This window comes from Cynocephalus volans, chromosome 16 (assembly GCF_027409185.1).
Source record: "Cynocephalus volans isolate mCynVol1 chromosome 16, mCynVol1.pri, whole genome shotgun sequence".
Lineage (NCBI taxonomy): Eukaryota > Metazoa > Chordata > Mammalia > Dermoptera > Cynocephalidae > Cynocephalus > Cynocephalus volans.
In genome coordinates, this window is record NC_084475.1 from 10,563,590 (window position 1) to 10,591,011 (window position 27,422).

Below are 27,422 nucleotides of genomic sequence, written 5' to 3' on the forward strand. Positions count from 1 at the left end.
CAAAACCTGAATGTATTATTGACAGATCTGCATTAAAGGAAATACTAAAAGTTCTTCATGCAGAAGGAAAATTATCCTAGATGGAAGATCAGTTGGAGTAACTAATGAAAATAAATAATGTGGTAAATATATAGATAAATCTAAATGAACTGCCTTTTAAAAAAAAATAACATTATCTTTGGTTTAAAATACATGTAGGATTAAAGTACATGACAACAATAGTACTGAAGACGGAAGAGACAAAAGTAAGGTCCTGGCCCTCCTTATCTGGGGAATGGTAAAGTACTACTTTTTAAGTCAATAATCAGAGATACATAACATCTCAGATAATTACTCTAAAAAGACATACGTAGATCTGAGAGTCGGAGAGGGACTATCGGCGGGATGCAGGGACCGGTGCGCACCTTTGGCCGCCGCCTCCCGCCCTCTATTGCCGTGAACCGAGTTCTTGGGGGGAACATTTGACATCTGGACCTCGAGGTAATTTATCTTTTCACCTCAGTTTTAAGATTTGCTTTTTCTGCCACCGCCGCCGCTGCCACCGCCACCGGAGGAGCGGCCGTCTATTGTCTTTCTCCGCGGCGAAAGTGCGGAGCTGCTCCGGCTCGGCCCGCGGGGTAGCCCCGGGAGCCACAGGTATCCTGGGTCATCAAACTTAATCCACAGCAAGCTTCGTTATATGACTGACCGAGGAGGAGTCTGGAAGCCCCTGGGAGGTCAAGATGGCGGAAGAGGACAGCTGCCTGCCTCTTTTCCTCCAGGAGTAGAAGCAGTCTGAGGCCCGCGCCAGGTGCAGCTGTAGCAGAATCGGCACAAAGGAACGGCTTCAAAAGGGTGTCTTTACCCTGCCGAGAACCAGGAATCTTCCCCCAACGCGTGCGCATGACTCGTGGTGCGCCGCAGTCTGCATCGCAGCCACAGCAGCAGACGTGGAAACATGGAGGCCTGAGCCGGCGTGTGTCACCCCGGGCTGCAACGGTGACCACAGCTTCTGACCCCCCACCCCAACCCGCCCGTCCCTGGAGCTGGAAGTGAATCAACCCGCAGCCGGGACAGGGAGATGTCCAGCGGGAGAGGCAGAAGCTCCACGGAAACCACATGCCCTGCGGGGCCACCACTGTGAGATCCAACAGGTAGGCTTCACTGCCGCCACCCGGGTTCACTCCTAGCCCAGCCCAGTGCACACAGAATACGGAGACATCCTGCAGGGGAAGGGGAAGCTCTGCAGAGACCACACGCTCTGCGGTGCCTCGGTGCATCCCAGCAGCCAGACCAGAGCACACGGAACAGGGAGTCACTGAGGTAGCGATACCAAATTGGCAACCACAGCAACATCTTAGACAGTCAATAGTGTCAAACGTGTGGACTGTGAAACCCCCTGCCACAATGAATAAACATCAAAGGAAAGATACCAGAAATATGAAAAATCAAGAAAGTACACCACCAAAAGATAATAAATCTCAAGCTCTAGATCCTATAGAACAAGAAGCCCTTGAAATGACTGACAAGGAATTTCGAGTGATAATTCTAAGGAAACTGAATGAGATACAAGAAAACTCAGCTAGACATCATGATGAAATGAGGAAAAGTATACAGGACCTGAAAGAGGAAATGTACAAGGAAATCAATGCCCTGAAAAAAAATGTAGCAGAACTTGCCGAACTGAAGAAGTTATTCAGCGAAATAGAAAACACAACGGAGAGCTTAACCAGCAGGCTTGTCGAAGTTGAAGAGAGAACCTCTGAACTTGAAGATGGCCTGTTTGAAATAACACAAGCAGACAAAAAGAAAGAAAAAAGAATCAAAGACATTGAAGAAAATCTGAGAGAGATATCAGACAACCTTAAGCGCTCAAATATCCGAGTCATGGGTATTCCAGAAGGGGAGGAAAAAGGAGACTGCATTGAAAACATATTCAACAAAATAGTGGCAGAATAGGAAAAATCACAGATCTTCAGATCCAGGAAGCTCAAAGATCTCCAAACGTATTCAACCCAAAAAGGTCTTCTCCAAGACATGTTATAGTCAAATTGGCAAAACTCAAAGACAAAGAGAGAATCTTAAAAGCTGCAAGAGAGAAGCGTCAAATCACCTATAAGGGAGCCCCAATCAGGCTAACATCAGACTTTTCATCACAAACCCAAAAAGCCAGAAAGAAATGAGATGATATATTCAAAATACTAAATGACACAGATTGTCAGCCAAGAATACTCTACCCTGCAAGGCTATCTTTCAGAAATGGAGGGCAAATAGTATATTTCTCAGACAAACAAAAACTGCGGGAGTTCACCACCACACGACCACCCTTACAAGTAATTCTCAAGGGAGTACTGGGTTTGGTTCCTGAAAAATAACTACCACAGCCATAAAAACACAAGAAAAATCTAAACCCACTAGTATAATAAAAATGGCATTCATGAAGAAAAAACAAACAAACGAAAAGGCTATTGACAACCTAAGGAACCAACAAACACAGAAAACAAACAGTAAATCAGAAAGCAAGGAACAAAAGACACCTAAGACAACCAAACAACAATCAACAAAATGCTAGGAATAAATCAACACTATTCAATAACAACTCTTAATGTAAAAGGCTTAAAATCCCCAATCAAAAGAAACAGACTGGCTGAATGGATTACAAAGGAGGACCTAACTATATGCTGCCTTCAAGAGACTCACCTCACCCATAAAGACTCACATAGACTAAGAGTGAAAGGATGGAAAAAGATTTACCATGCAAACGGAAAAGGAAAACGAGCTGAAGCAGCTATTCTTATATCTGACAAAGAAGACTTTAAACTAAAAACCATAAAAAGAGACAATGAGGGACACTACGTAATGATAAAAGGACTGATCCATCAATAAGACATAACAATCATAAATATGTACGCACCCACTGTTGGAGCAGCCAGATTTATAAAACAAACTCTATTAGACCTAAAGAAGGAAATAGACACTAATACCATAATAGCAGGGGACCTGAACACCCCACTGTCAATATTGGACACATCATCTAGGCAAAGAATCAGCAGAGAAACACATGATCTAAACAATACTCTAGACCAATTGGACTTGGCAGATATCTACAGAACATTCCATCCAACAACCTCAGAATATTCATTCTTCTCATCAGCACATGGATCATTCTCCAGGATAGATCACATATTAGGTCATAAATCAAGTCTCAACAAATTCAAAAAAATTGGAATTATCCCATGTATTTTCTCAGACCATAATGGATTAAAACTAGAAATCAATAACAAACGAAATTCTGGAAGCTATACAAACACATGGAAATTAAACAGCATTTTACTTAATGACATATGGGTCCAAGAAGAAATCAAGCAGGAAATCAAAAAATTTACTGAAACTAAGGAAAATAATGATACATCATACCAAAACCTGTGGGATACTGCAAAAGCAGTATTAAGGGGGAAATTTATTGCATTAAATGCTCACCTCAGAAGAATGGAAAGATGGCAAGTGAACAACCTAACACTTCACCTTAAAGATCTAGAAAAACAAGAACAATCAAAACCTAAAGTTAGCAGACAGAAAGAAATCATTAAGGTCAGAGCAGAACTTAATGAAATAGAAACCCAAAAAACAATACAAAAGATCAATGAATCAAAAAGTTGGTTTTTTGAAAAGATAAATAAAATGGACAAACCATTAGCATGGCTAACAAAAACAAAGAAGAGAGAAAATTCAAATAACAAAAATTAGAAATGAAAAAGGCAATATTACAACTGATTCATCTGAAATACAAGGAATCATTCGAGACTAGTATAAACAACTATACGCCAACAAGTTTGAAAATCTGGAGGAAATGGATAAATTTCTGGACACACACAAGCTTCCAAAACTGAGCCATGAAGATGTAGAAAATCTGAACAGACCAATAACAATAAAAGAGATTGAAGCTGTTATCATAAAGCTCCCAACAAAGAAAAGCCCAGGACCAGATGGATTCACAGCAGAATTTTACCAAACATTCAAAGAAGAATTGACACCGATTCTTTACAAACTATTCCAAAAGATTGAAACGGACGCAAATCTCCCAAACTCATTCTATGAAGCAAACATCATCCTGATACCAAAACCAGGTAAAGATATAACCAAAAAAGAAAGCTACAGGCCAATATCCTTGATGAATATAGATGCAAAAATCCTCAATAAAATACTAGCAAACAGAATACAGCAACACATACGTAAAATTATTCACCACGATCAAGTGGGATTCATCCCAGGGATGCAAGGTTGGTTCAACATACGCAAATCAATAAATGTTATACACCATATTAATAAAATGAAACAAAAGGACCATATGATCATCTCTATAGATGCTGAAAAAGCATTTGATAAAATTCAACACTCATTCATGACAAAGACCCTCTAAAAGTTAGGTATACAGGGAAAGTATCTCAACATAATTAAAGCCATATATGATAAACCCACTGACAATATCATCCTGAATGGGGAAAAGCTGAAAGCTTTTCCTTTAAGAACAGGAACTAGACAAGGATGCCCACTCTCACCACTCCTATTCAACATAGCCAGAGCAATCAGAGAAGAGATGAAATAAAGGGCATCCAGATTGGAAAAGATGAAGTCAAACTGTCCCTGTTTGCAGATGACATGATCCTATATATCGAACAGCCTAAAGCCTCTACAAAAAAACTCTTGGAGGTGATAAATGACTTCAGCACAGTAGCAGGATACAAAATCAACACACAAAAATCAGTAGCATTTCTATTCTCCAATAGTGAACATGCAGAACGAGAAATCAAGAAAGCCTGCCCATTTACAATAGCCACCAAAAAAATAAAATACTTAGGAATTGAGTTAACCAAGGAGGTGAAAAATCTCTATAATGAGAACTACAAACCACTGCTGAGAGAAATTAGAGAGGATACAAGAAGATGGAAAGATATCCCATGCTCTTGGATTGGAAGAATCAACATAGTGAAAATGTCCATACTACCCAAAGTGATATACAAATTTAATGCAATCCCCATCAAAATTCCAAAGACATTTTTCTCAGAAATGGAAAGAACTATCCAGACATTTATATGGAAAAACAAAAGATCACGCATAGCCAACACAACGCTGAGCAAAAAAAATAAAGCTGGAGGCATAACACTACCTGACTTTAAGCTATACTACAAAGCTATAATAACCAAAACAGTATGGTACTGGCATAAAAACAGACACACTGATCAATGGAATAGAATAGAGAACCCAGAAATCAACCCACACACCTACAGCCATCTGATCTTTGACAAAGGCACCAAGCCTATACACTGGGGAAGAGACTGCCTCTTTAGCAAATGGTGCTGGGAAAACTGGATATCGATATGCAGGAGAATGAAACTAGACCCACACCTTTCACCATACACTAAAGTCAACTCAAAATGGATTAAAGAATTAAACATACACCCTGAAACAATACAACTTCTTAAAGAAAACATTGGAGAAACACTTCAGGAAATAGGACTGGACACAGACTTCATGAATACGACCCCCAAAGCACGGGCAACCAAAGGAAAAATAAACAAATGCGATTATATCAAACTAAAGAGCTTCTGCACAGCAAAAGAAACAATTAACAGAGTTAAAAGACAACCAACAGAGTGGGAGAAAATATTTGCAAAATATACATCTGACAAAGGATTAATATCCAGAATATACAAGGAACTGAAACAACTTTACAAGAAAAAAACAAGCAACCCAATTAAAAAATGGGCAAAAGAGCTAAGTAGGCATTTCTCTAAGGAAGATATACAAATGGCCAACAGACATATGAAAAAATGCTCAACATCACTCAGCATCCGGGAAATGCAAATCAAAACCACACTGAGATACCATCTCACCCCAGTTAGGATGGCTAAAATCCAAAAGACTCTGAACAATAAATGCTTGCAAGGTTGCGGAGAAAAAGGAACTCTCATACATTGTTGGTGGGACTGCAAAATGGTGCAGCCTCTATGGAAAATGGTATGGAGGTTCCTCAAACAATTGCAGATAGATCTACCATACGACCCAGCTATCCCACTGCTGGGAATATACCCAGAGGAATGGAAATCATCAAGTCAAAGGTATACCTGTTCCCCAATGTTCATCGCAGCACTCTTTACAATAGCCAAGAGTTGGAACCAGCCCAAATGTCCATCATCGGATGAGTGGATACGGAAAATGTGGTATATCTACACAATGGAATACTACTCAGCTATAAAAACGAATGAAATACTGCCATTTGCAACAACATGGATGGACCTTGAGAGAATTATATTAAGTGAAACAAGTCAGGCACAGAAAGAGAAATACCACATGTTCTCACTTATTGGTGGGAGCTAAAAATAGATAAATTCACACACACAGACACACACACACACACACACACACACACACACACACACACACACACACACACACACACACACACACACAAACCGGGGAGGGTGGGGAGAGACATAACAACTATAATTCCTTGAAGTTGATACGACAAGCAAACAGAAAGGACATTGTTGGGAGGGAGGGGGGAGAGGGTGGAGGGAGGTAGGTTTCGGTAATGCGCCACAATAATCAACCACATTGTATATCGACAAAATTAAATTAAGGAAAAAATAAATAAAATTTAAAAAATAAATGAATCAGCACACATAGAATACTTATTACTGAAGTCCTCAGTGCTGGCTGCTGTTATTAAAAAAAATAATAATAATAAAAAAATAAAAGACATATATAACTAAGAAGCTAATGAGGGAGAGTGAAAAATGGCATAATAAAAAATACTGAATTGCTTCTGGTTCAGGTAGGCTATTGAAGGATTAGAGATCATGTGAAATGGATGCAAATAACCCTACCCATGGCCCACTAGAGGAATCAGCCTGTAAACAGCCAATTATGTTAGGTCATGCTAAGGCACCATCCAGTCCCAGCTAATCCACAAGGTAACTGAAGAACTTCCCAGACAAACCAGACTGCTTAGGCATAGTAAAAGAGTTGTTTCCTTAAACCATTAAGCTTTAGGGTGGTTTATAATGCTAGAAGAAGCAAAACAAATTAAACCCAAAGACAGTAGTAATAACAACAAAGATATTAATATAAATCAATAACATGCAAAGTAAACTATGATAGAGAAAATCAACAGAGCCAAAAGTTGAATCCTAGAAAAGATTAATAACATTATACACACATTGCAAGACCTATAAGAAAAAAAAAAAAAAGAAATGCAATTGCTAAATATATTTAAAAAAGGACATAATTGAAGATTCTACAGACATTAAAAAGATAAAAAGAAATTATTACAAACAACCTGTAGCAACCAATTTTGGCAATTTAAATGAAATGGACAAATTCCTTGAAAATCCACAACTCACCAAAACACACACACTGTGAAAATTGACAAGCCGATCCAAAAATTTACATAGGATTGTAAAGGGCCCAAAATACAATATTTAAAGTAATCAAGACTAACTGTAACAGTATAATAGGAACACAGACCAGTGGAAGAGAAAAGAGCTCAGAAGCTAAACACATATCTAATCACTTAATTGTTTAAACAGCACTATTGAGGTATGGTTGACACAGAACAAAGTATACATATGTGAAGTAAAAAATTTCTTAAGTTTTGACATGCATATTCAGTCATAAAACCATCACCATTATCAAGATAAACATATTTAATCTATATTTCCCATAAGAAGTTCTGGATTCTCCTTTAAATTTCTCCCCCTGCCTCTTCCCACCCACCCCCAACTGTCTCCAGACAACCATTGATCTGCTTTCTTCCACTATAGCTTGTTTTTCTATAATTTTATATAAATGGAATTATATAGTATGTACTCTTTATGTCTAGCTTCTTTCACTTTGAATTATTTTGAGATTCATCCATGTTTGTAGCATGCAGAACAGTACTTCAAAAAGTTCCTGAAAAGATTCGTATTACCTTCTAATTCTATTTTTCCCATGAACTTTTTAAAGCACCCTCGTATTAACAGTCCACTCATTTTCACTGTTGAATAGCATTCCATTGTATGGATAACCAAACTTGATTTATCCATTCATCTGCTGATATATATTTGGATTGTTTCCAGTTTCTCGTTATACAAGTAAATTTGCAATGAGCATTCATGTGTAAGTACATGGTTTGTTTTTTCATTCCTTCAACAGTGTCTTACAAAGAGCAAAAGACATTTTAATTTTGACAGTACAATTAACAATTAGTTATTTTATGGTATGTGATTTTGGTGTCATATATAAAACACTTTTGTCCAATCCAAGGTGTCAACTGATTTATATTTTTTGTTCCTGAAGTTTTGTTTTAGGTTTTACATTTAGGTGTATGATACATTAGTGTTTGTATACGGTGCCCCAAGTGGACAAAAGTTCACTTTATTCTGGTTTTTGTTGTTTCGTTTTCTGTTGTTTAGATATGGATAAGTAATTGTTTCAACATTTGTTAAAAAGTCTATCTTTCAGTTAATTCTTCACAACTTTGTTGGATATCAGTTATCAGTTTTATAGGTCTATTTCTGTACTCTCTGTTCTATTTCATTGATGTATTTTCTGTTGTTTTTATGCCAAAAGTATATTATCTTGATTCTACAGCATTTATATGAAGTCTTGAAACAAGATCATTAATGCTAGTCCTCCAACTTTGTTCTTTTTTTTTCAAAGTTGTTTGGCTATTCTAGGTTGTTTACATTCTCATATAAATTTTAGAATCAGTTCAAACTCTACCAAAAAAAAAAAAAAGCCTAACAGGATTCTGACTAAGTTTGATTCTATGGAAATTTGGGTAGTACAATGTTGATGGCTGCTGACTGATCAGGGTTATGGCTGCTGAAATCTTGGGGTGGCTGTGGCAATTTCTTAAAATAATAGAAAAATGAAGTTTGCCATATCCACTGACTCTTTCACAAAAGATTTCTCTGCAGCATGTGATGCTATTTGATAGCATTTTAACTGCAGTAAAACTTCTCTCAAAATTGGACTCAATCTTCTCAAACCATGCAGCTGCTTTAGCAACTAAGTTTATGTAATATTCTAAACTTTGCTGTCATTTCAACAATGTTCACAGCTTTCACCAGTAGATTCCATCTCAAGAAACCACTTTGCTAATCCATAAGAATCAACTCCTCGTCTATTAGTTTTTTATGAGATTGCAGCAGTTCAGTCACATCTTCAGGCTCCACTTTTAATTGTACTTCTCTTGCTATTAACACATCAGCAGTTATGTCCTCCACTGAATTCCAGAACCCCTCAAAATCATCCATAAGGACTGGAATCAGCTTCTTCCAAACTCCTGTTAATGTTGATATTTTTACCTCCTCCCATGAATCACATATGTTCCTAAAAGCACCTAGAATAATGAATCCTTTAAAGGTTTTCAATGTACTTTGCCCAGCTCCATCAGAGGAATCACTATCCATGGCAGCTAAAACCTCACAAAATGTATTTCTTAAATATTAAAACTTGAAAGCCAAAATTATTCCCTAATCCATGGGCTACAAAATGTTGTATCAACAGGCATGAAAATATTAATCTCTTTGTACATCTCCATCAGAGCTCATGGGTAACCAGGTGTACTGTCAATAAGCAGTAATATTTTCAAAGAATCTTTTTTTCTGAGCAGTAGGTTTCAATAGTGGGCTTAAAATATTCAGTAAATCATGCTGTAAACAGATGTGCTGTCATCCAGGCTTTGCTATTCCATTTATAGAGCACAGGCAGAGTAGATTTAGCATAATTATTATGGGCCCTAGGATATTTAGAATGGTAAATGAACACTGGCTTCAACGTATTAGGCCCTAATAAGAGGGTCAGCCAGCCCTTTGAAGCTTTGAAACGAGGCACTGACTTCTCCCTAGCTATGAAAATCCTAGAAGGCATCATCTTCCAACATAAAGGCTGTTTCATTTACAATGAAAATCTGTTGTTTGGTATACTCACCTTCAACAATTATCTCAGCTAGATCTTCTAGAGAGCTTGCTACAACTTCTACATCAGTACTTGTCTGCTTCACCTTGCACTTTCATGACATGGACACAGCTTCTTTCCTTAAACCTTATGAACCAGTGTCTGCTAAGTTCAAACTTCTGAAGCTTCCTCACACCTCTCTCAGTCTTCACAGAACTGAAGATTAAGGGCTTCACTCTCGATTAGGCTTCGGTATGTCGTGGGTAGTTTGATATTCTATTCAGACCACTAAAACTTTCTCTTTAGCACTAAGACTATTTTGCTTTCTTATCATTTGTGTGTTCACTGGAGTGAGTTTTAATTTTCCTCAAGAACTTTTCCTTTGCAGTCACAACTTGTCTGTTTGGTACAAGAGGCCTAGCTTTTGACCTATCTCAGCGTTTCTAATTCCTTCTTCACTAAACTTAATCATTTCTAGCTTCTGATTTAAAATGAAAGCCATGTGACTTTTCCTTTCATTTGAACACTTAGAGGCCATTGAGGGTTATTAAATGGCCTAATTTCAATATTGTTGTGTCTCATAGAATAGGGAAGCCTAAGGACAGGGAGAGAGATGGGGGAATCACTGGTCAGTGGAGCAGTGAAAACACATACAACATTTATCTAAGTTAGCCATCTTCTTTGGGCATGGTTTATAGCGCCCCACAACATTTACAATAGTAACATCAAAGATCACCAATCATGGATTACCATAACAAATATAATAATAACAAAAAAGTTTTTTTGAAGTATTGTGAGAATTACCAAAATGTGACAGAGACACAAAGTGAACACATGATGCTGAAAAAAATGGCACTGATAGACTTGCTTGATACAGGGGTGCCACAAAATTTCGATTTGTAAAAAAAAAACAAATTATCTGTGAAATGCAATAAAGTGAAGTGCGAAAAAAAACGAGGTTTGCCTATATAGCAATAATCTCAATAAATGCAAATGAACTAGACAACGCAATAAAAGAAAAACAATTTTGGATCAGATTTTAAAATACAATAACTATTTGGTACTTAGAATAGAGACATCTTCAAAAAAATATTGCAAATATAAGGATGGAAAATATATACCATGTAAACACAAGCCAAAAGGAGAGCAGAATTTATGCAAAAAAAAAAAAAAAAAAAAAATTACTAGAGATATATTTCATAATGACAAAAGGTTCAACTCATTAGGAAGCTATAACTCTCATCCTAATAGTATGTACCTACTAGCATGGTCTGAAAAAATATAAAGGTGCCTTAGTTCGAGCTGCTGTAACAAAATACCATAGACTGGGTGGCTTATACAACAAACATTTATTTCTCCCAGTTCACAAATCAAGGTGGCAGCAGGTCTTAAGTTTGGTGAGGGCCCTCTTCCTACTGGCATATACCCACCTTCTTGTTGTATCTTCACATGTTGGAGAAAGACGATTTCTCTTGTGTTTCTTCTTATAAGGGCACTAATCCCATTCGTGAGGGTCCTACCCTACTGACCTAATTACATCCCAGAGCCCTTACCTCCAAATACCATCACATGAGCATTAGAGGCTCCATATACGAATTTTGTGGGGACACAATCATTCAGTCCTTAGCGAAAGGGAAACAACAACAGAAGCTCAAAATTCACAATCGTAACTGAACATTTTTATTTTTAATCCATCTCTCTCAATAAATAGAAGAAGCAATATCACAAAAAATATAAATCAGTAAAAACACAGATTTCAAAAGCACAATTAAAAACTTGACCTGATATGGAATACCATATCCAGCAACTGCCAAATATATGTCCTATGTAAATACACACAGAACAGATACAAGAATTGATCAAATGCTGGGTCGTGAATCGAATATCAACGAATTTCAAATGCTGAAATGAACCTTAAGACTATGTTCTCTGAGAGTGGAATTAACATAGAAATCTATTACAAAAAGATAAATCCCCATATAGTTGAAAATCAACATTATCAAAAAAGAAATCACAGTAGAAATAAGAAGTATTTAAAACTGAATAAAGAAAATAATATGTCAAGACTTAGGCAATGAAACTAAAGCCACGCTTAGAAGAAAATCTATATACTTAAAATGAATCATTGGAAAATGATCTATGCATCTATCGCAAGAACTGGGGAAAATTCAAAAGAAGTAGATACAACAAGAAAATAATAAAGAGAAAAACTTAAGGAAATAGAAAACAAATATATAATACGGAGTGTCAACAAAGCCAACCATTGGTTCTTTAAAAATATTTTTTTTAACTGATAAACCAGTACTCAAAAAAGAAAAAAAAAAAAGTGAAATAATGAATTTCAGGAATAAAAATGGGAAAACACTGCAGATCCTACAGACCTTATTAAGATAATATGAAAATACTACAAATGAATTTATGATAATAAATCTACTAATAATAAAATGAAGGTATCTAGAAAAGTCAATACAACTGATTATCCCTTATCTAAAATGCTTAGGACCAGAAGTATTTTGGATTTCATATCTTTTGAATTTTGGAATATCTGCATTACACGTACCAGTTCAGCATTCCTAATCCAAAAATCCAAAATCCTCCAATGAAAATTTCCTTTTACATCATGTCAGTACTCAAAAACTTTTGGATTTTGGAGCATTTGGGATTTTGGATTTTTGGATTATACTCAACCTGTATATGTTAGACCAGTGGTTCTCAAGCAGGGGTGGAGGAGGGGGATAGAGATTGAGATTTTGCCTTTGGCAAGTCCTGGAGACATTTTGATTGTCAGAACTTGTGGAAGGGGGTTACTATGAGCATCTAGTGGGTAGAAGCCAGGGATGCTGCTTGTGATGGTTAATTTTGTGTGTCAACCTGGCTAGGCTATGGTTCCTAGTTGTTTGGTCAAACGGTTGTGTACATGTTACTGTGAAGGTATTTTATAGATGTCATTAAGATTTATAATCAGCTGACTTTAAGTAAAATTAAGGTTACCCTTAATAATATTGGTAAACCTCATTCAATCAGTTGATGGCCTTAGGAGAAAAAACAGGTTTCATCAAGGAGTTCTGCCTCAAGAACGTAACATAGACTTCTGCATGAGTTTCCAGCCTATTGGCCTGTCCTAAGAATTTTGGACTCAAGACTGCAATTTCAACTCTTTCCTGAGTTTCAACTTGCCCTACAGATTTTGGACTTGCCAGCCCCCACTATCACATGAGCTAATTCCTTAAAAAAAAACCTCCCCAGCCCCACACTTGCACTTGTTGTGTGTGTGTGTGTTATGTTGGTTCTGTAGAACCCTAACACACCAACACATGCTGAATTGTACAATTCTCAGGACAGCTCCCCACAACAAAGAATCATCAGGACTAAAATTCAGTTGTGCCCAGGTTGAGAAAACCCATGTTAGGCCAAAAGAACTTTTAAAAAAAGTAATTGTTGAGAAAACCTATGTTAGGCCAAAATAATTTTTTAAAAAGTAATTAATATGTGCACACATGCAAAATAATAATATGAAAAAGAACATAGACTTGTTCGAATAGCTGAATATTTTTAAACTTACTGGATAATACTTTTTGCTTTTACAACTTTGATGTTAGTTTTATTATAAATATGAATCACATAAAAAATGAAAGTATTTGTAAAGGCAAGACAGAAAATTATGGTAGAGAAGTTTAAATTTCCACAAACTATGCAAATTGTTTTTCCATTTGTACTTTAATACTATGGACTGAAAACTAGAAAAGCTACTTACTTCTCAAAGCCTCCACATTTTCACCTTTCTTTCTGTATGTCTTCTGAATACCACTGATTCTGAAAAACAGTTTTCTACTTTAAGTATTTAGCAATTAATAAGTATGTAGGTTTACAGGTATAATATTTCTATCAAAGCTATCATATTTAACAGGAATAATAATAATAAAGCACCTTCCTATTAAAACAATAAACCAAAGAAAGTTGACAATGACTATAAAATTATTTTTAAGAAGCTACAAGAGAAAAATACAGTATAGCTCTCCATTTTAAATGTCATTCATTCGTTTTTCATGCCAAACCAACTTCTAAAAATAAATGAACCATTTGATTCAAACAATTTATGGATTTCATTTCAACTCTGATTAATCTACATCGATGGAGTTTGGATGCGTTGTCCCCTCCAAAACTCATGTGGAAATTTGATCCCCAATGTGGCAATCTTGGAAACTGACTGAGTCATGGGGCAGATCCCTCATGAATGGATTAATGCTCTCCCTGGGGGAGGGGGGATTAATAAGTGAGTTCTTGCTCTGTTAGTTCCCGCGAGAGCTCACTGTTTTAAAAAGACCCTGGCACCTTCTCTCTCTCTCTCTCTCTGGCTTCCTCTCTGTTGCTTCCTCTCGTCATGTGATCTGCTTGTACCTGCCGGCTGCCTGCCACTTTCCGCCATGAGTAGAAGCAGCCTGAGGCCTGTGCCAGATGCAGCTGTCCCAGAATTGTAAGCCAAATAAACCTCTGTTCTTTCTATATTACCAATCTCAGGTATTTCTGTTATGGCAACACAAAACAGACTAATACAGAAAATTGGTACCAGGAGTGGGGTGTTGCTATACAGACACTTGAAAATATGGATGCAGCTTTGGAACTGGGTAATGGGCAAAGGTTGGAGGAGTTTGGAGGATTCAGAAAAAGAGAAAAAGATGAGAGAATGTTTGGAAGATTTTTGAGACTGGTTAAATGGTTGTGACCAGAATGCTGATAGAAATGTGGACAGTAAAGGATGATGAGGTCTCAGATAGAAATGAGGAACTTATCAGGAATTAGACAAAAGATAACCCTTGCTAATAGCAAGGCACTTGGCTGCATTGTGTCCATGCCCTAGGACTTTGCGGAAGGTGGAACTTAAGACTTGTGAACCAGAGCACTTGGCAGAAGAAATTTCCAAGCAGCAAAGCATTAAAGAAACTTCATGGTTACTTTTAACAGCCTACTCTGAGTTATGGGGGCAAAAGCATGATGTAAAGCCAGAATTTAAAAGGCAAGCAGAGCATAAAGATTTGGAAAATTTGCAGCCTGGCCATGAGGTACAGAAGCAGAGAGCCAGAGAAAAATGCAAGGGTGAAGCAGATAAACTTATCGCTAAAGACATTTGTTTGGTGATGAGGCAGCCAGATGTTAAGAGCCAAGACAATAAGAGAAAAGCTCTAAAGGCATTTGAGAAGTCTGGAAGGGTGCCCCACCCATCACAGACCCTGAGGACTAGAAGGACTGAGTTGTCCCAGAGGACAGACCTGGGGCACAGCTGCCCTCGGGAACCTGCTCCTAGCATCCCAGCTGCTCTGACTGGAGCAGCCCCAAGTGTGGTTCATGCAGCAGCCCTGCAGTGTAGAGGCCTGAAACCTCTCCGGCGTCCACATTGTGTTAAGTCTGCAGGCTAGCAGGACGTGAGAGCAGTGGAGGCATGGCAGCCTCCACCCAGATTTCAGAGGATGTACAGAAAAGCCTGGAGACAGAGGCAAAGACCTGCCGCAGAGGTGGAGCCATCACAGAGGCCATCTACTAGAGCAATGCCGAGCAGGAAAGTGGGGTCAAAGCCCCCACAGAGAGCCCCTACCAAAGAAATGTCTAGTAGAGCCAAGGCAGCGGGGCTGCTGCCAGGACCCCAGAACTGCAGGGCCACTGACAATGTGCAATGCAGGCCTGGAAAAGCTGCAGGCATCAGCGCAGCCCACTGGGCTGTGCGTGGCAGAGCTGTGGGAGTGAGGTTGCCCAAGGTTTTGCGGGCCCAAAGGCCCCATTGTGCCCAGGATGCAGGAGTTGGAGTCAAAGATTATTTTGGAGTTTTAAGAGTTAATATCTGTCCTGCTGGGTTTCAGACTTGTTTGGAACCTGTTTCTCCTTTCCTCTGGCCTATTTCTCCCTTTTGGAATGGGAATGTGTACCCAATGTCTGTTCCAGCATTGTATCTTGGCAGTAGATAAATTTGTTTTTACAGGTTCACAGCTGGAAGGACTTTTGCTTTTGGTCTCTGATGAGACTTTGGACTTTTAAGTTGGTGCTGGAACAAGCTAAGACTTTTGGGACTGTTGGGATGTAATAATTGTATTTTGTATGTGAGAGGAACATGAGTTTTGGGAGGCCAGGAGAAGATTGATGGAGTTTGGATGTGGTGTCTCCTCCAAAACTCATGTGGAAATTTGATGCCCAATGTGGCAATCTTGGAAACTGATTGAGTCATGGGGGCAGATCCCTCATGAATGGATTAATGCTCTCCCTGGGGGCGTGGGAGCTGAGTGAGATCTTGCTCTATTAGTTCCTGAGAGAGCTGGTTGTTTAAAAAGATCCTGGCACCTCTTGCTTCCTCTCTCTTGCTTCCTCTTGCTACGTGATCCACTCGTTCCCGCCACTGACTGCCTGACACTTTCCGTCATGAGTAGAAGCAGCCTGAGGCCTGTGCCAGATGCAGCTGTCCCAGAATCGTAAGCCAAATAAACCTTTGTTCTTTATAAATTACCCAGTCTCAGGCATTTCTGTTGTAGCAACTCAAAACAGACTAATACATACATGTTACATCACTTAAGGGGGATATAAACTGGATGCCATTTCATATCAGCACACATCTCAAACTGCCTTTAAATGGGAAGTGATTCTCTCACTGAACTTTAAATTTTTTTACACAATTTTTAAAAGAACTAATGATCTTGTTAATCGTTTGAAACTTTAACCTTGAGAAGGCAGACCACTGATCCATTTCTAACATCTTAAATATTCTGACTCTCTCTTGCTTTTATACATTCTTAAATATAAGAACCATATTATACTTCACTTTTTCTTACTTCTCTTATTTCTTTTCTTCCTTTTTTTTTCAATTTGGTGTTAACTGATCTAACAAGAAAGAGTAATAAATTTCTTTGGTTCTTAAAAATTAAAGTGATATTCTAATTATGTCACAAAAACCTAAAGATCTGTAAAATTAACAGAGGACAATTTAATATGTTGTATAAGACAATACAATATGAATAAAATTATAGTATATTCTGTTTCAATCTACATAACGGAAGAAGCTTTAAACAGCTTAACTGTATAAAAACTGAATTTATTACTTTTAAAAATTCCACTGAAACATAAGGTTTCAAACCTATCAGGAACCTTATTCTAAATGGTTGCCAAGAAAATACCTTAAAAGTAGCCTTATTTATGCTACTTTTTAAAATCATGAAGTGTCTACGAAATCTAAGATATCATACTTAAATACATATTTAAAAGATAGGATTTAAATGTGGCAGGTTCTATCAGCAGTTCTGATACTTAAATTGCCAAAGACTGAATCATACCTTATGGCTTCTTTTCCTATAAATTCTGAAGAAACAGGCTCCACAATTTCACTAAAACTAACATTCCCATTAACATTGCCCTCTGATAACTCCTTATAATTTCTTTTGCTCTTTGACCAGTAAGATGGCTTCAGAAAATATAAAGATGATCTCCGTAAGCCAAATTCTCCTGAAAAATAAAAATAAGAAAGTGAGTTATCATAACACGTTATTTCTAAAAGCTAGTTTTTAAATCATAAAGGCAGTATTTGAAACATGACAATCTAGATCTAAAGTTCAGATGCCATTACACAATGTATACATACTTTAAATCATATTGTACACAATAAATGTATACAATTTTTATTTGTCAATTAAAAATAATAAGTTAATAAATAAAGTTTAGGTATAAAGAACTAAATCAGCATTATATGAAAAATCAAACTTTTACTGACAATAATTCTAATCCATAAATAGTTTCAGAGTTGTCGAAGCTTCACGGGGATGTGAAGGTAAGTAAAGCACATTTTCTGTGCCAAAGAAACATATCTTTATGGGTACAAGTATATACTAAATGATTAGAATACAATGCAGGCTCAATGGGCTAAAGTCTTGAATACATAACAGCTTAGATAGTTTTTGAAAAAAGGTAGTATTTAGAAAAGTAGATACAGTTCATGGAGAAGATTTTTCAGAATTAGGAGAGCAACATAGCAACAGGATAGAAATATGAGACTTAGAAATGGTAGTCAGTGATGGCTGTCCACAAGCATATATTTGTTTTTCCCCTTTGCCCCACAAAAAACCTTCACCCCTCGCTTTTTAAAATATCCACTTTTCTTCTAGATTGGCTATGTGTTTCAAAGGGATCTGATCCCAACTACAGACAAGATTCTAATTGAATCTTAATCTCAAGTATCTTCATCAGTCCCTGGCATTCCTCTGGCGACTATTACTGTCCTAGCGGCAAGCATGTAACCCCAACCAGACAGAAACAAAGGGCTTTGTTGGGGAAAGAGGTTCACCCTTTCTCTTCTACTGGACATGAACAAAGAAGCATAATACCCAGTTATGGCTTGCAGCCATAAAGAGAGAAAATCTGCCAAACCCTGAGATAAAGGTGGCAAAAACAGAGAAAGTGTGTCCCTGAAGACATAGTCAAGCAAGTCAACCAACTTGGAGCCCACCCTATCTTTGGACTTCCTTTTAAGTGAGACAGTTTCCTCTTGTTTTATGCCAATTAGAAAGGTTCTCTGTTAAGAGTAGTTGAAAACAATCTGATACACTGGAGATGTGTTTAAATAGATAAAAAAAAAAAAAAAAAAAAAAGACTGCACAGATGGACATAAAGTACAATAAGGAAGAGGAGAAATTAAATATATAAAAGTATTGTGGAGGACATCACTATATAAAGAGTTTCTATTTAATTCCGTAGGATATGCCCGACAAGGTTTTTGAGCAGATTAACTTGATTGAAAGGAATTCTTGGGGAGTGTGAGACAGACTTCAGGTAGATAACTAGATGAGATGTATTTCAGTGGTCTCTACTCCTGTAATTTTGAAAATGTTCTATATCTGTACTGTGCACCCTGATAACTAACAGCCATGTATGGCTATGAGCACTTGGAATGTGGCTCATGCTACTGAGGAAATGAATTCATTCATTTAATGTTAATTAATTTAAATTTAAAAAGCCAACTGTGGCTAACAGTTACTGTGTAAGACAGTACAGGTCTAGAATATGAACAAAAGTAATGAGGAACTCAAGGGGAAAAGAAACGAGGTGTTGGATATTTAATATTACTATTGAATCTATAGGAGTTGGCTATCAATGTATGATAAGAGATGAAGAAAATGGTAAAAGTTACAAGATTACTTCATAGTTTTAGAACTTAGAGGTTAAAATAATAAAACATTTTAGTTAAAGATTGAGGGGGGAGATTGGCACAGTGAAGGAACAACTTAAGAAGTTCAGCTATGGACTCAAGGCTTTTAAAACAACCTGCTCTCTTTTTACACAATCTCCTTATGTTCACTAGTGGCTAAGGCCGAAGGTACAAATGTACTTATTTAAAATCAATTTAAAGCTTTAACAATAAATAGGACTTAGGGTATTCTGCTTAGAAAAATAAATTAAAGTTAAGTTGACTCTATTTGGGAAAAAAACTTAAAAGTCTTTAAAGTAAAATCCAATAACCCCCTGCATACCTGGAATGACTTGATCAAGATAGACAGCCAAGAGAACATAGAATATACTATTAAGTACTAGCATGATAATAGTAATAATTAGAGGATATGGACCTTCAGTCAAGTTAGAAAATAAAGCACCTTCATTAAAATCTTCTAAATGCATGACCTAAAAAATAGAAACACCAACTTTATTATATAAAAATGATAAAAATGAGCAAAAGCCAACACTACTTGGAGTTACTCATTATATATAGAGTGACAGTAACCAAACTGGGCCTTTACATAGATTAAACATTCTACCAAATTAGTAATACAACTTTATATGAAAAACAATAGACTTTACCAAAATATGTTTATCATAACAATTCCTTTCAATCATATTTTTAATCCTGTGCTCCTTAAACTAGAATATATCTACTACTGGGGAATTTAATTCTAATGCAATGACTATCAAATGAGATAAAAGGAAACGTGATGTTAACAGTAACTGATGCAAACAAAAGACTATGGTCCACATGGAAGTCAAACTTGTAGAGGATAAAATTATGGTCAGCATCTTTCCAATACTGAAAAGGGAGAAGGTATTTTGATTCATTAATGCAATTATTAAAGAATTCATAGTAAATACATCCAATAGAGTAGAAAGACAAATGTACTGGAGGTTAAGGCCTCATTTAGGTCCCTGCCATTAAGTGAATACATTTCAATTATACCACTCTGTATTTCAGTCCTCTTACCTGTAAAATAAAGAGATGGATTAAATGACCGAAAGGCCCTCCCACTCACAACAAAAACCTATGAATCTATAATTCTACCTTCTTAAGAGAATGGAGACTCAGTGGACTCTCAAAATACATAACAACAGCTTTTAGGTCTCAAGTAACTAAAATTTGTTTAGTTCAATATTCATAAATGGTCTATCTTAATTTAATCTTACAAATCAGAATATTCTATCCAACCAATATGAGTAAACTCTTATATTAAGTAATTACATTTTTTCTTTGTACATAACCAGATTTATATTCTATCATATAAAGCAGTTTCTTATAGGATATTTTTCACTTATACCCCTATAAGAACTAACAAAAATCAAATTTAAAACTCCAAATATTACTTACATGAATAACAATCCCATGAAGCCTAGGCCAATAAAATCCACCAGGCCTATTTATCTCACTACTACACTCACGATAAATTTATCCTGCTCCACATACAATTTTTTGCCAGGCATCCTTCTGAGTTAAATTTACAAATGGTAGCAATATAACCAGGCCATCGAACAATCTAGATTACTTGACACTTAAACCAGTGAATTCTAACAAACTGAGTTATTACAGTAAAACAGATTACTGAGACATATACTGAAGCAAAAGGGGAAATACTTATAAATAGAACATTTCATTGAAAACTTAAAATTGGAGCAAGTTAACTAGATATAAAATGTCCTCTAGTACTCAAATATCATTTCTTTCTCATGTTGAAATTTTTAAAATATTTTTTTCTGAAAATTAAAGTATTGTCTATGGTAGTATAAGATGCTTCATGGAACTGAAAAGAAAATATTTAGTGAATGCAAGATTAATATGTTACCTACCTGTGCAATACCAATTAAAAAAGTACACTGACAGAAAGGACTTAAAAGCCACACTAAGGATTTGGGAAAACTTTCCATGAGGACCATTAAAAGGCCAACAAATCCAAAAGCCACAGTGACAAAAGATTCAACCATTCCCACATGTTTTGATTTTTTAAAAAGAGGCGTTAGCATTAAAGCAAAAAATACCTATAAAATATAAATATTAAGGTTAATACATTGTTCATATACACTAGCTTAAAAAAACAAATTTTCTGGTGAAAGAACAAGCTATTTTCATTGAAAAATACATTCATTAAGATACAATCATAATTTCTAAATGTTATGGTAAGATATTGCACTTTCATATAAATAGTGACATATGTTTTAAAAATTTAAACTGACAAACTAACAAACTTAAAAAGACTGTATTTTATCTGTATTACAGGCAAACATGACCACCTCTACACTACAGAAACCATAAACAGCCATGTGTTTCTGCAGTTAGATGGGTAAAATATGGAAACAAACAATAAATCAATAAATGAGCAAGCTTTTAAATACAGGACCTATCTTTTAAACTCAATGTTTTGATAAGATACAAAACCAGCTTTAAATAAACAGGAAACTATACGTACAAGTACATGAGTTATTCGTAATCTACCAATTTAAAAAGCAGGGGTGATAGTCGAAACATGATTTAACAATGGGTACAGGAAGGGCACATAAACCGATCAGAATGAAAGCTGGAACCCCTTGCACATATCTTTAAAAATCACCATCTTATAGCATAAATTAACTTGAAACAGAATTTCATGAAGACAAAGAAAAATGTAGTCTAGTACTGAAAAATCTTAATTCCATACATGATTATATAAAGATAATAACAAGTAGATTCAGAAGAACTGTATGTAAAATACATCATATGAAGGCAAGTTGAATTTAAATCTGAGACTATCTCATAACTTTCCTAAAACCATGGAAGTATAATGATGCTACATCATTTATTAAGTCATTTATCAGTAACCTAGTAACAATCTGTCTTTTATGGAAAATTGCCTACAAGTAAAGCAAATAAAAAGACTTCACTATATTATCAAATATTTTGACAGTTCTTTATCTCATTTCAAGTTAAAATACTTACAGACGATAATCCATATAGGAAAAAAAGTAGAAATATCACAATGCTGCTACTTTGGGGAAATAATGAAGTAGCTGTTGCAATGACTGCCATAAGAAGGGACATAAGAAAAATCAAACTTGTATACAGAAGAACCCAGGAAAGCCTAAAATGAGAATACAAATACAAATTTACGGTCAAATGCATAGGCTTTACCAGTTAAAAAAATCATTCTAAACAAAACTTCAGATGCATTTTAGCCATTTTAGTCAATCTATTCATTTCTGTGTATGCTCACATATTGAAAAATCAATACTCTTTACATAATGTTATTCTTTAAGGCATTTACTACAATTAAATCTCTGGAGGCTTTTGTTATTAAAAACAATAAAGGCTACCTCACTAATCAATGACATAATTACTACATTTACACAAAATGAGATCAACAAAATAAACAATGGATTCACAATATTTACTAAAGATTTCTCTCTAAATCAGAGCTCAATGGAATTGCTACAGTAGTTTCATTTTAATTTTTTCAAGTTAGCAGATCATGATTTAATGTATGATGTCATAAGAGCAGTAACTAGTAGTGCTAAAAGGTAGCTAAACTACCAAAATTGAATCTATAATTTTAGAGGCAAAATTGAGTCACTGAGAAACTAATCTGCTAAATTCATCCAGCTACTGTTTTCCTACAAAATACTTTAATAATTCAATGCATCTTAAAAACCAATGATTTCTAAAATAACAGAAGAAAAGCCAGCAAAGAAAATAAGCTATACATAATAACCTCATTTATGTAAAGTGTGTTACAATTAATTGTGGGCTAAGGAGAATAAAATTTTATAAAACAGACTACAATAGCAACTCATATGCACAGTGTTAACCTTTCCTCCCAAATGAGCTTAAAATAAATTCTCCTCTTACAGAGGGAAGAGTAAGGAAAACACACTCATAAAATTATTACAGTCCTGCTCTGCCTAATGACATTTTGATCAACAACATACTGCATATAAGATGGTGGTCTCATTAAGACAATACCATATTTTCACTGTACTTTTTCTAACTTTAGATATGTTTAGACACACAAATACCATTGTGTAACAACTGCCCACAGTATTCAGCACAGTACCACACTGTGCAGGTTTATAGCCAAAGAGCAATAAGCTACATACCATATATCCTAGATGTGTAGTAGATTATACCATCTAGGTTTGTGTAAGTATACTCTTTTATATTTGCAAAATGAAGAAATTGCCTAATGATGCATTTCTCAAAACATACCCCCATCTTTAAGCAATGCATGACTGTTACTTATAAAAACACATGCCTCTATAAAATTATTATTGTATAAAAATGCTGATACAGTAAAGCTCACTTGTGAAAACATATTTTTTTCATTTGTTTCTCCATAAATTATTTGTATATTCTTCATCTTCATTCACCTAACTAAAACTTGTTAGGAAAAAAAAAAGTCAATATACTACATACACAAACATTAATCATTTAACTCAATTTTTAGTATCATGTATATGCTATGATATTAGGGGAAGACTATAAGTGGAAATTAATTTCTAACTTTCCAAGATCTCATATCTTCCATACACTGAAATATACAGTGAAATACATGCAGCATGCCTCATGGGTTCAAACAAAATGTGAAATAAAGTTTAAACATGTATTGTCAACATAAGCTTTCCACATTCCTCTTCCCTTATGTTCAAAAAAGCCAATTAGTTGCTGCAGCTTGTTGACTAGTCTCAAATTAAAAGACAAAGGCAATCACTGTAAGAAAACAGGATCAGCACCTCATCAAGTTGGAGAAATAATAAAATTACAATTCCGAAGATTTAATACAATTGTTAATTATACTAAATAATAAACTTTTAATAACATACCAAAAAGCAGTGTCATGAAGTCCCATTATCTTTAAAAATTCTTTTAACTTTTTTTCTTTTTCTGCTACAATATGAATTGCCAAAAAGTATCCAAAAGGTGAAAAAGCTATAACTAGGTATATTAAAATTGCTCCACGGGGAAAGATATCTATTTCTACAACAGCATTTTCTCCCATAATAACAGCTTTAGTTGACTCCAGCTCCTTCCAAACAGAAACATTGGTCTTCAACTATAATTAGAAAAAGTAAATATATTAATTTAGTTCTGATAGTAGCCCCTAATAAAATGTGAAAGTTATGTGCCCAAATTTAGTCAATAACTAGTACAAATACAACCTTCAAAAAGCTACACCGGAGTGATCCCAATATCATAATACAGAGTAGAATACTGCTTTTAATTCATTCTGGAAGCATACCATAAAGTTTAAAGCTTGAGGTTGGTGAGTATATAAATTTTGATTAAATAATTTGTCGAAGAAAATAAAATTGCACAGCTATCATCTTAATCAGAAAATTACATGCATCTTAACAAAAATATACATTTTCAAAATTGAGGAATTTAGGAATGATTATTAGCACCATCATTCCTATGACTGTTTTAAAAATGTTCTTTTAAATAGTACGTACTATTGTTTTAAAATCTAAACATACAGCACATACAGACAGAATAAAAAAACTATGCCGTATGATACTTCTAACATTCAACTGAATGCTTAAAATGAGATCTGTCCTGCCTATTCATCCCTTGTGGTCTGGGCTACAGATGGCTAAAGTTTTTGGCAAAACATAAGTGCAATAAAACCATCAATGTGCTACATCCCATATTTTACTATCTTTACCTTAAATTTCTTTAGTATTCAATATGTATAATATTGCATAGCCCTAATATATTTGCACCATGTTGCAAGAGTTTATATGACAATTCTACATTCATCATCTTGTCTGCTTCTTACAACAATCCTGTCGAGTAAAGTATTATTTTAGTCATTTCACTACATAACAGTCTAACAACTAACAGAGATAGGACTTCTGTTCAGGTCTTGATTCCAGTTCTACCACTATTCATACATACTCTGTATATACAGCTTTAGTAGAGAAGATTGTTGATATGAATTTTGAAATTACAATTTTTGTAGTATAGTAAATTTCAATTAGAAAAAGCAAATTTAAAAAAAAACCACAGATTTATATGGAACCTGGAAAAATGAGATATGATTAATTTGAATAGTTTGAATTCTAACTAAGGAAACTTCATCTTACTGCTATCTAGCCCAGACACAAAATTAACATTTTTTAAAAATAAATTTCATGGCTAATTTTTCTGCTAAAATGGAAACACTGGATCAGGTCTAGGTATGTCTTCAGAATATAATTCAAACATTTATATACAATCCTAGTGGCAGCAATGTATACTATTAAAGCACAGATGTAAGAGTCAAAACCTGTAGTTTGAATCCTTACTTTGCCGCTAATTAACTGAGTTTTTGGAAAGTCATTTAATATCCCCGTGTTTCAGCTTCATATATAAAATGAAGATAATAACAGCAGCCATCACATAGGGTTGTTAAAGATTAAATGGGTTATTAGAACATAACTTAGAAACAGGGTTTGGCAAATAAGTGATAAATGTTTGCTAAATAAAAAAATAAAATCTACTATTATGATTAAGATACTCAAAATCATAAGTTCATAAGATATTCAGTTTATCTTATTATAACAAAGATATTTACTTTCTTTAAACCAAGTTATTTGTATTCAAGGGGAAAAGTCTTCAAATATACATCTTCTGTAAATATTACCTATGGTTAATAAAGATACAATACAGATATATTGAATGCTGAATCCTATGCTTAGAAACCATCAAATAAAGTGAGTTTCAAAAAATATTAAATTGGAAAATATACTCCCTTACCTTTTTTCTTAAAGAAGTTGTAATAAGTTATATATTTTGTACATTTGACAGCAGCCAAACCAAATACTATTGTGAAGAATTAGAAGACATTGTTTGGTTTTTGTTTTTCTTCCTTCATCATATTTACCTGTATAATGGCAGCATCTATGGATGCTTGTAAAACCGTGAACCCTGAAGACCAGTACTGAGCAGCCTCACATGATTTTGAACAGCCAGCTATAGGGAAAAAAAGTGAGATACAAGATTTTATATAGCATGCGAGTATTTTCCTCTAAAGATAACATGTGGAGGTTTAACAAAGCAATATAATTAATCAATCTCTATAAGACCAAAGAAAATAAGCTATTGCCCTTCAAAGGCAAACAATATTTGTAAGATTCCTGATTACTTGAAATTTTGAAATAAAATGTTACGTGTATTAAGACACTGAATGGTAAATAAATAAAAATGTAAAGAAAAAAATTAATTGTAAGAATAGTTATTTAAAATAACTCACTTTTCTGTTTTAAGGTAAGTTATTCTATAATGATGTAACTTCAAAGCACTTCCAGATGCAAGGACAAGTTCAAGTTTAAAAAACAAAAAAAATAATTTTCTGTAAGGGCTTTCTGGAATCAAGTCACAAATTTTGTTCTTAGCATAGCGACTTCAACTCTAATCAATAAATGTGGTTGACAATATCTCTCATATGATTAAATAACTGAAGGCTGTTTCCCATGTTTCAAACATAAAACTAATAAAGTTCATTGGTGGAAAACCTTGAGATTTTAAAGATTTATACCGTACCATAAGTGAAAACAATTACATGGTGAAAAAAATATAGATTTAGAAAGTCATATAACCCAAGATATAATTTAGCTTTATGCTACTGTAACTGATATATAAATTCTATTTTATGTTACATTTATATATAAATAGTTGTGTATACATATTCTTATTTTTAAAAAATATTTTTATACTATACTTGACAGTTTCCTATCTGAACAAATAAGCATAGTTATAAATGATTAATAGTCATTAATTAAATCAGTCAATAATTAACTGAGTTTTTGGAAAGTCATTTAATATCCCCGTGTTTCAGCTTCATATATAAAATGAAGATAATAACAGCAGCCATCACATAGGGATGTTAAAGATTAAATGGGTTATTAGAACATAACTTAGAAACAGGGTTTGGCAAATAAGTGATAAATGTTTGCTAAATAAAAAATAAAACCTACTATTGACATTAGTCAATAGTCAATATTGATTGGGTCCCCCAAAATTTTGCACATGACTGTGAGCAGCAAAGACATGCATTTAATTGATTTTCAATGATTATTTAGGGCTATTTACCTCTTGAATCCATATAAATAGAAGATACTGGAATCATATCAGGAAAAAAACTAAGTTCATAGGACATGAAGTCTTTGAAAACCACACCCACGAAGTTACTGGACTTAGAAAGACTGGCTGCTAGCATTTCTTTTTCATTTGTATATGCTTCAGTGATTATGACTGTAAAATATTATAA

At 35.1% G+C, this 27,422-nt stretch overlaps 1 protein-coding gene across 4 annotated transcripts in view; it reads right to left on the reverse strand.

Moving 5' to 3' along the window:
* ABCA5 (ATP binding cassette subfamily A member 5) overlaps nt 1-27,422 on the reverse strand; it is an 83,879-nt gene that overhangs the window by 42,612 nt on the left and 13,845 nt on the right. For all 4 annotated transcript variants that reach the window (XM_063080797.1, XM_063080799.1, XM_063080798.1 and 1 more), the window contains 8 exons: nt 27,245-27,406; nt 26,037-26,125; nt 23,998-24,227; nt 22,121-22,262; nt 20,998-21,186; nt 19,422-19,569; nt 17,235-17,403; nt 13,679-13,737 (listed from right to left, as the gene is read on the reverse strand). In XM_063080797.1, the coding sequence (XP_062936867.1) occupies nt 13,679-13,737; nt 17,235-17,403; nt 19,422-19,569; nt 20,998-21,186; nt 22,121-22,262; nt 23,998-24,227; nt 26,037-26,125; nt 27,245-27,406 (1,188 nt within the window). The remainder of the gene's footprint in view (nt 1-13,678; nt 13,738-17,234; nt 17,404-19,421; nt 19,570-20,997; nt 21,187-22,120; nt 22,263-23,997; nt 24,228-26,036; nt 26,126-27,244; nt 27,407-27,422) is intronic.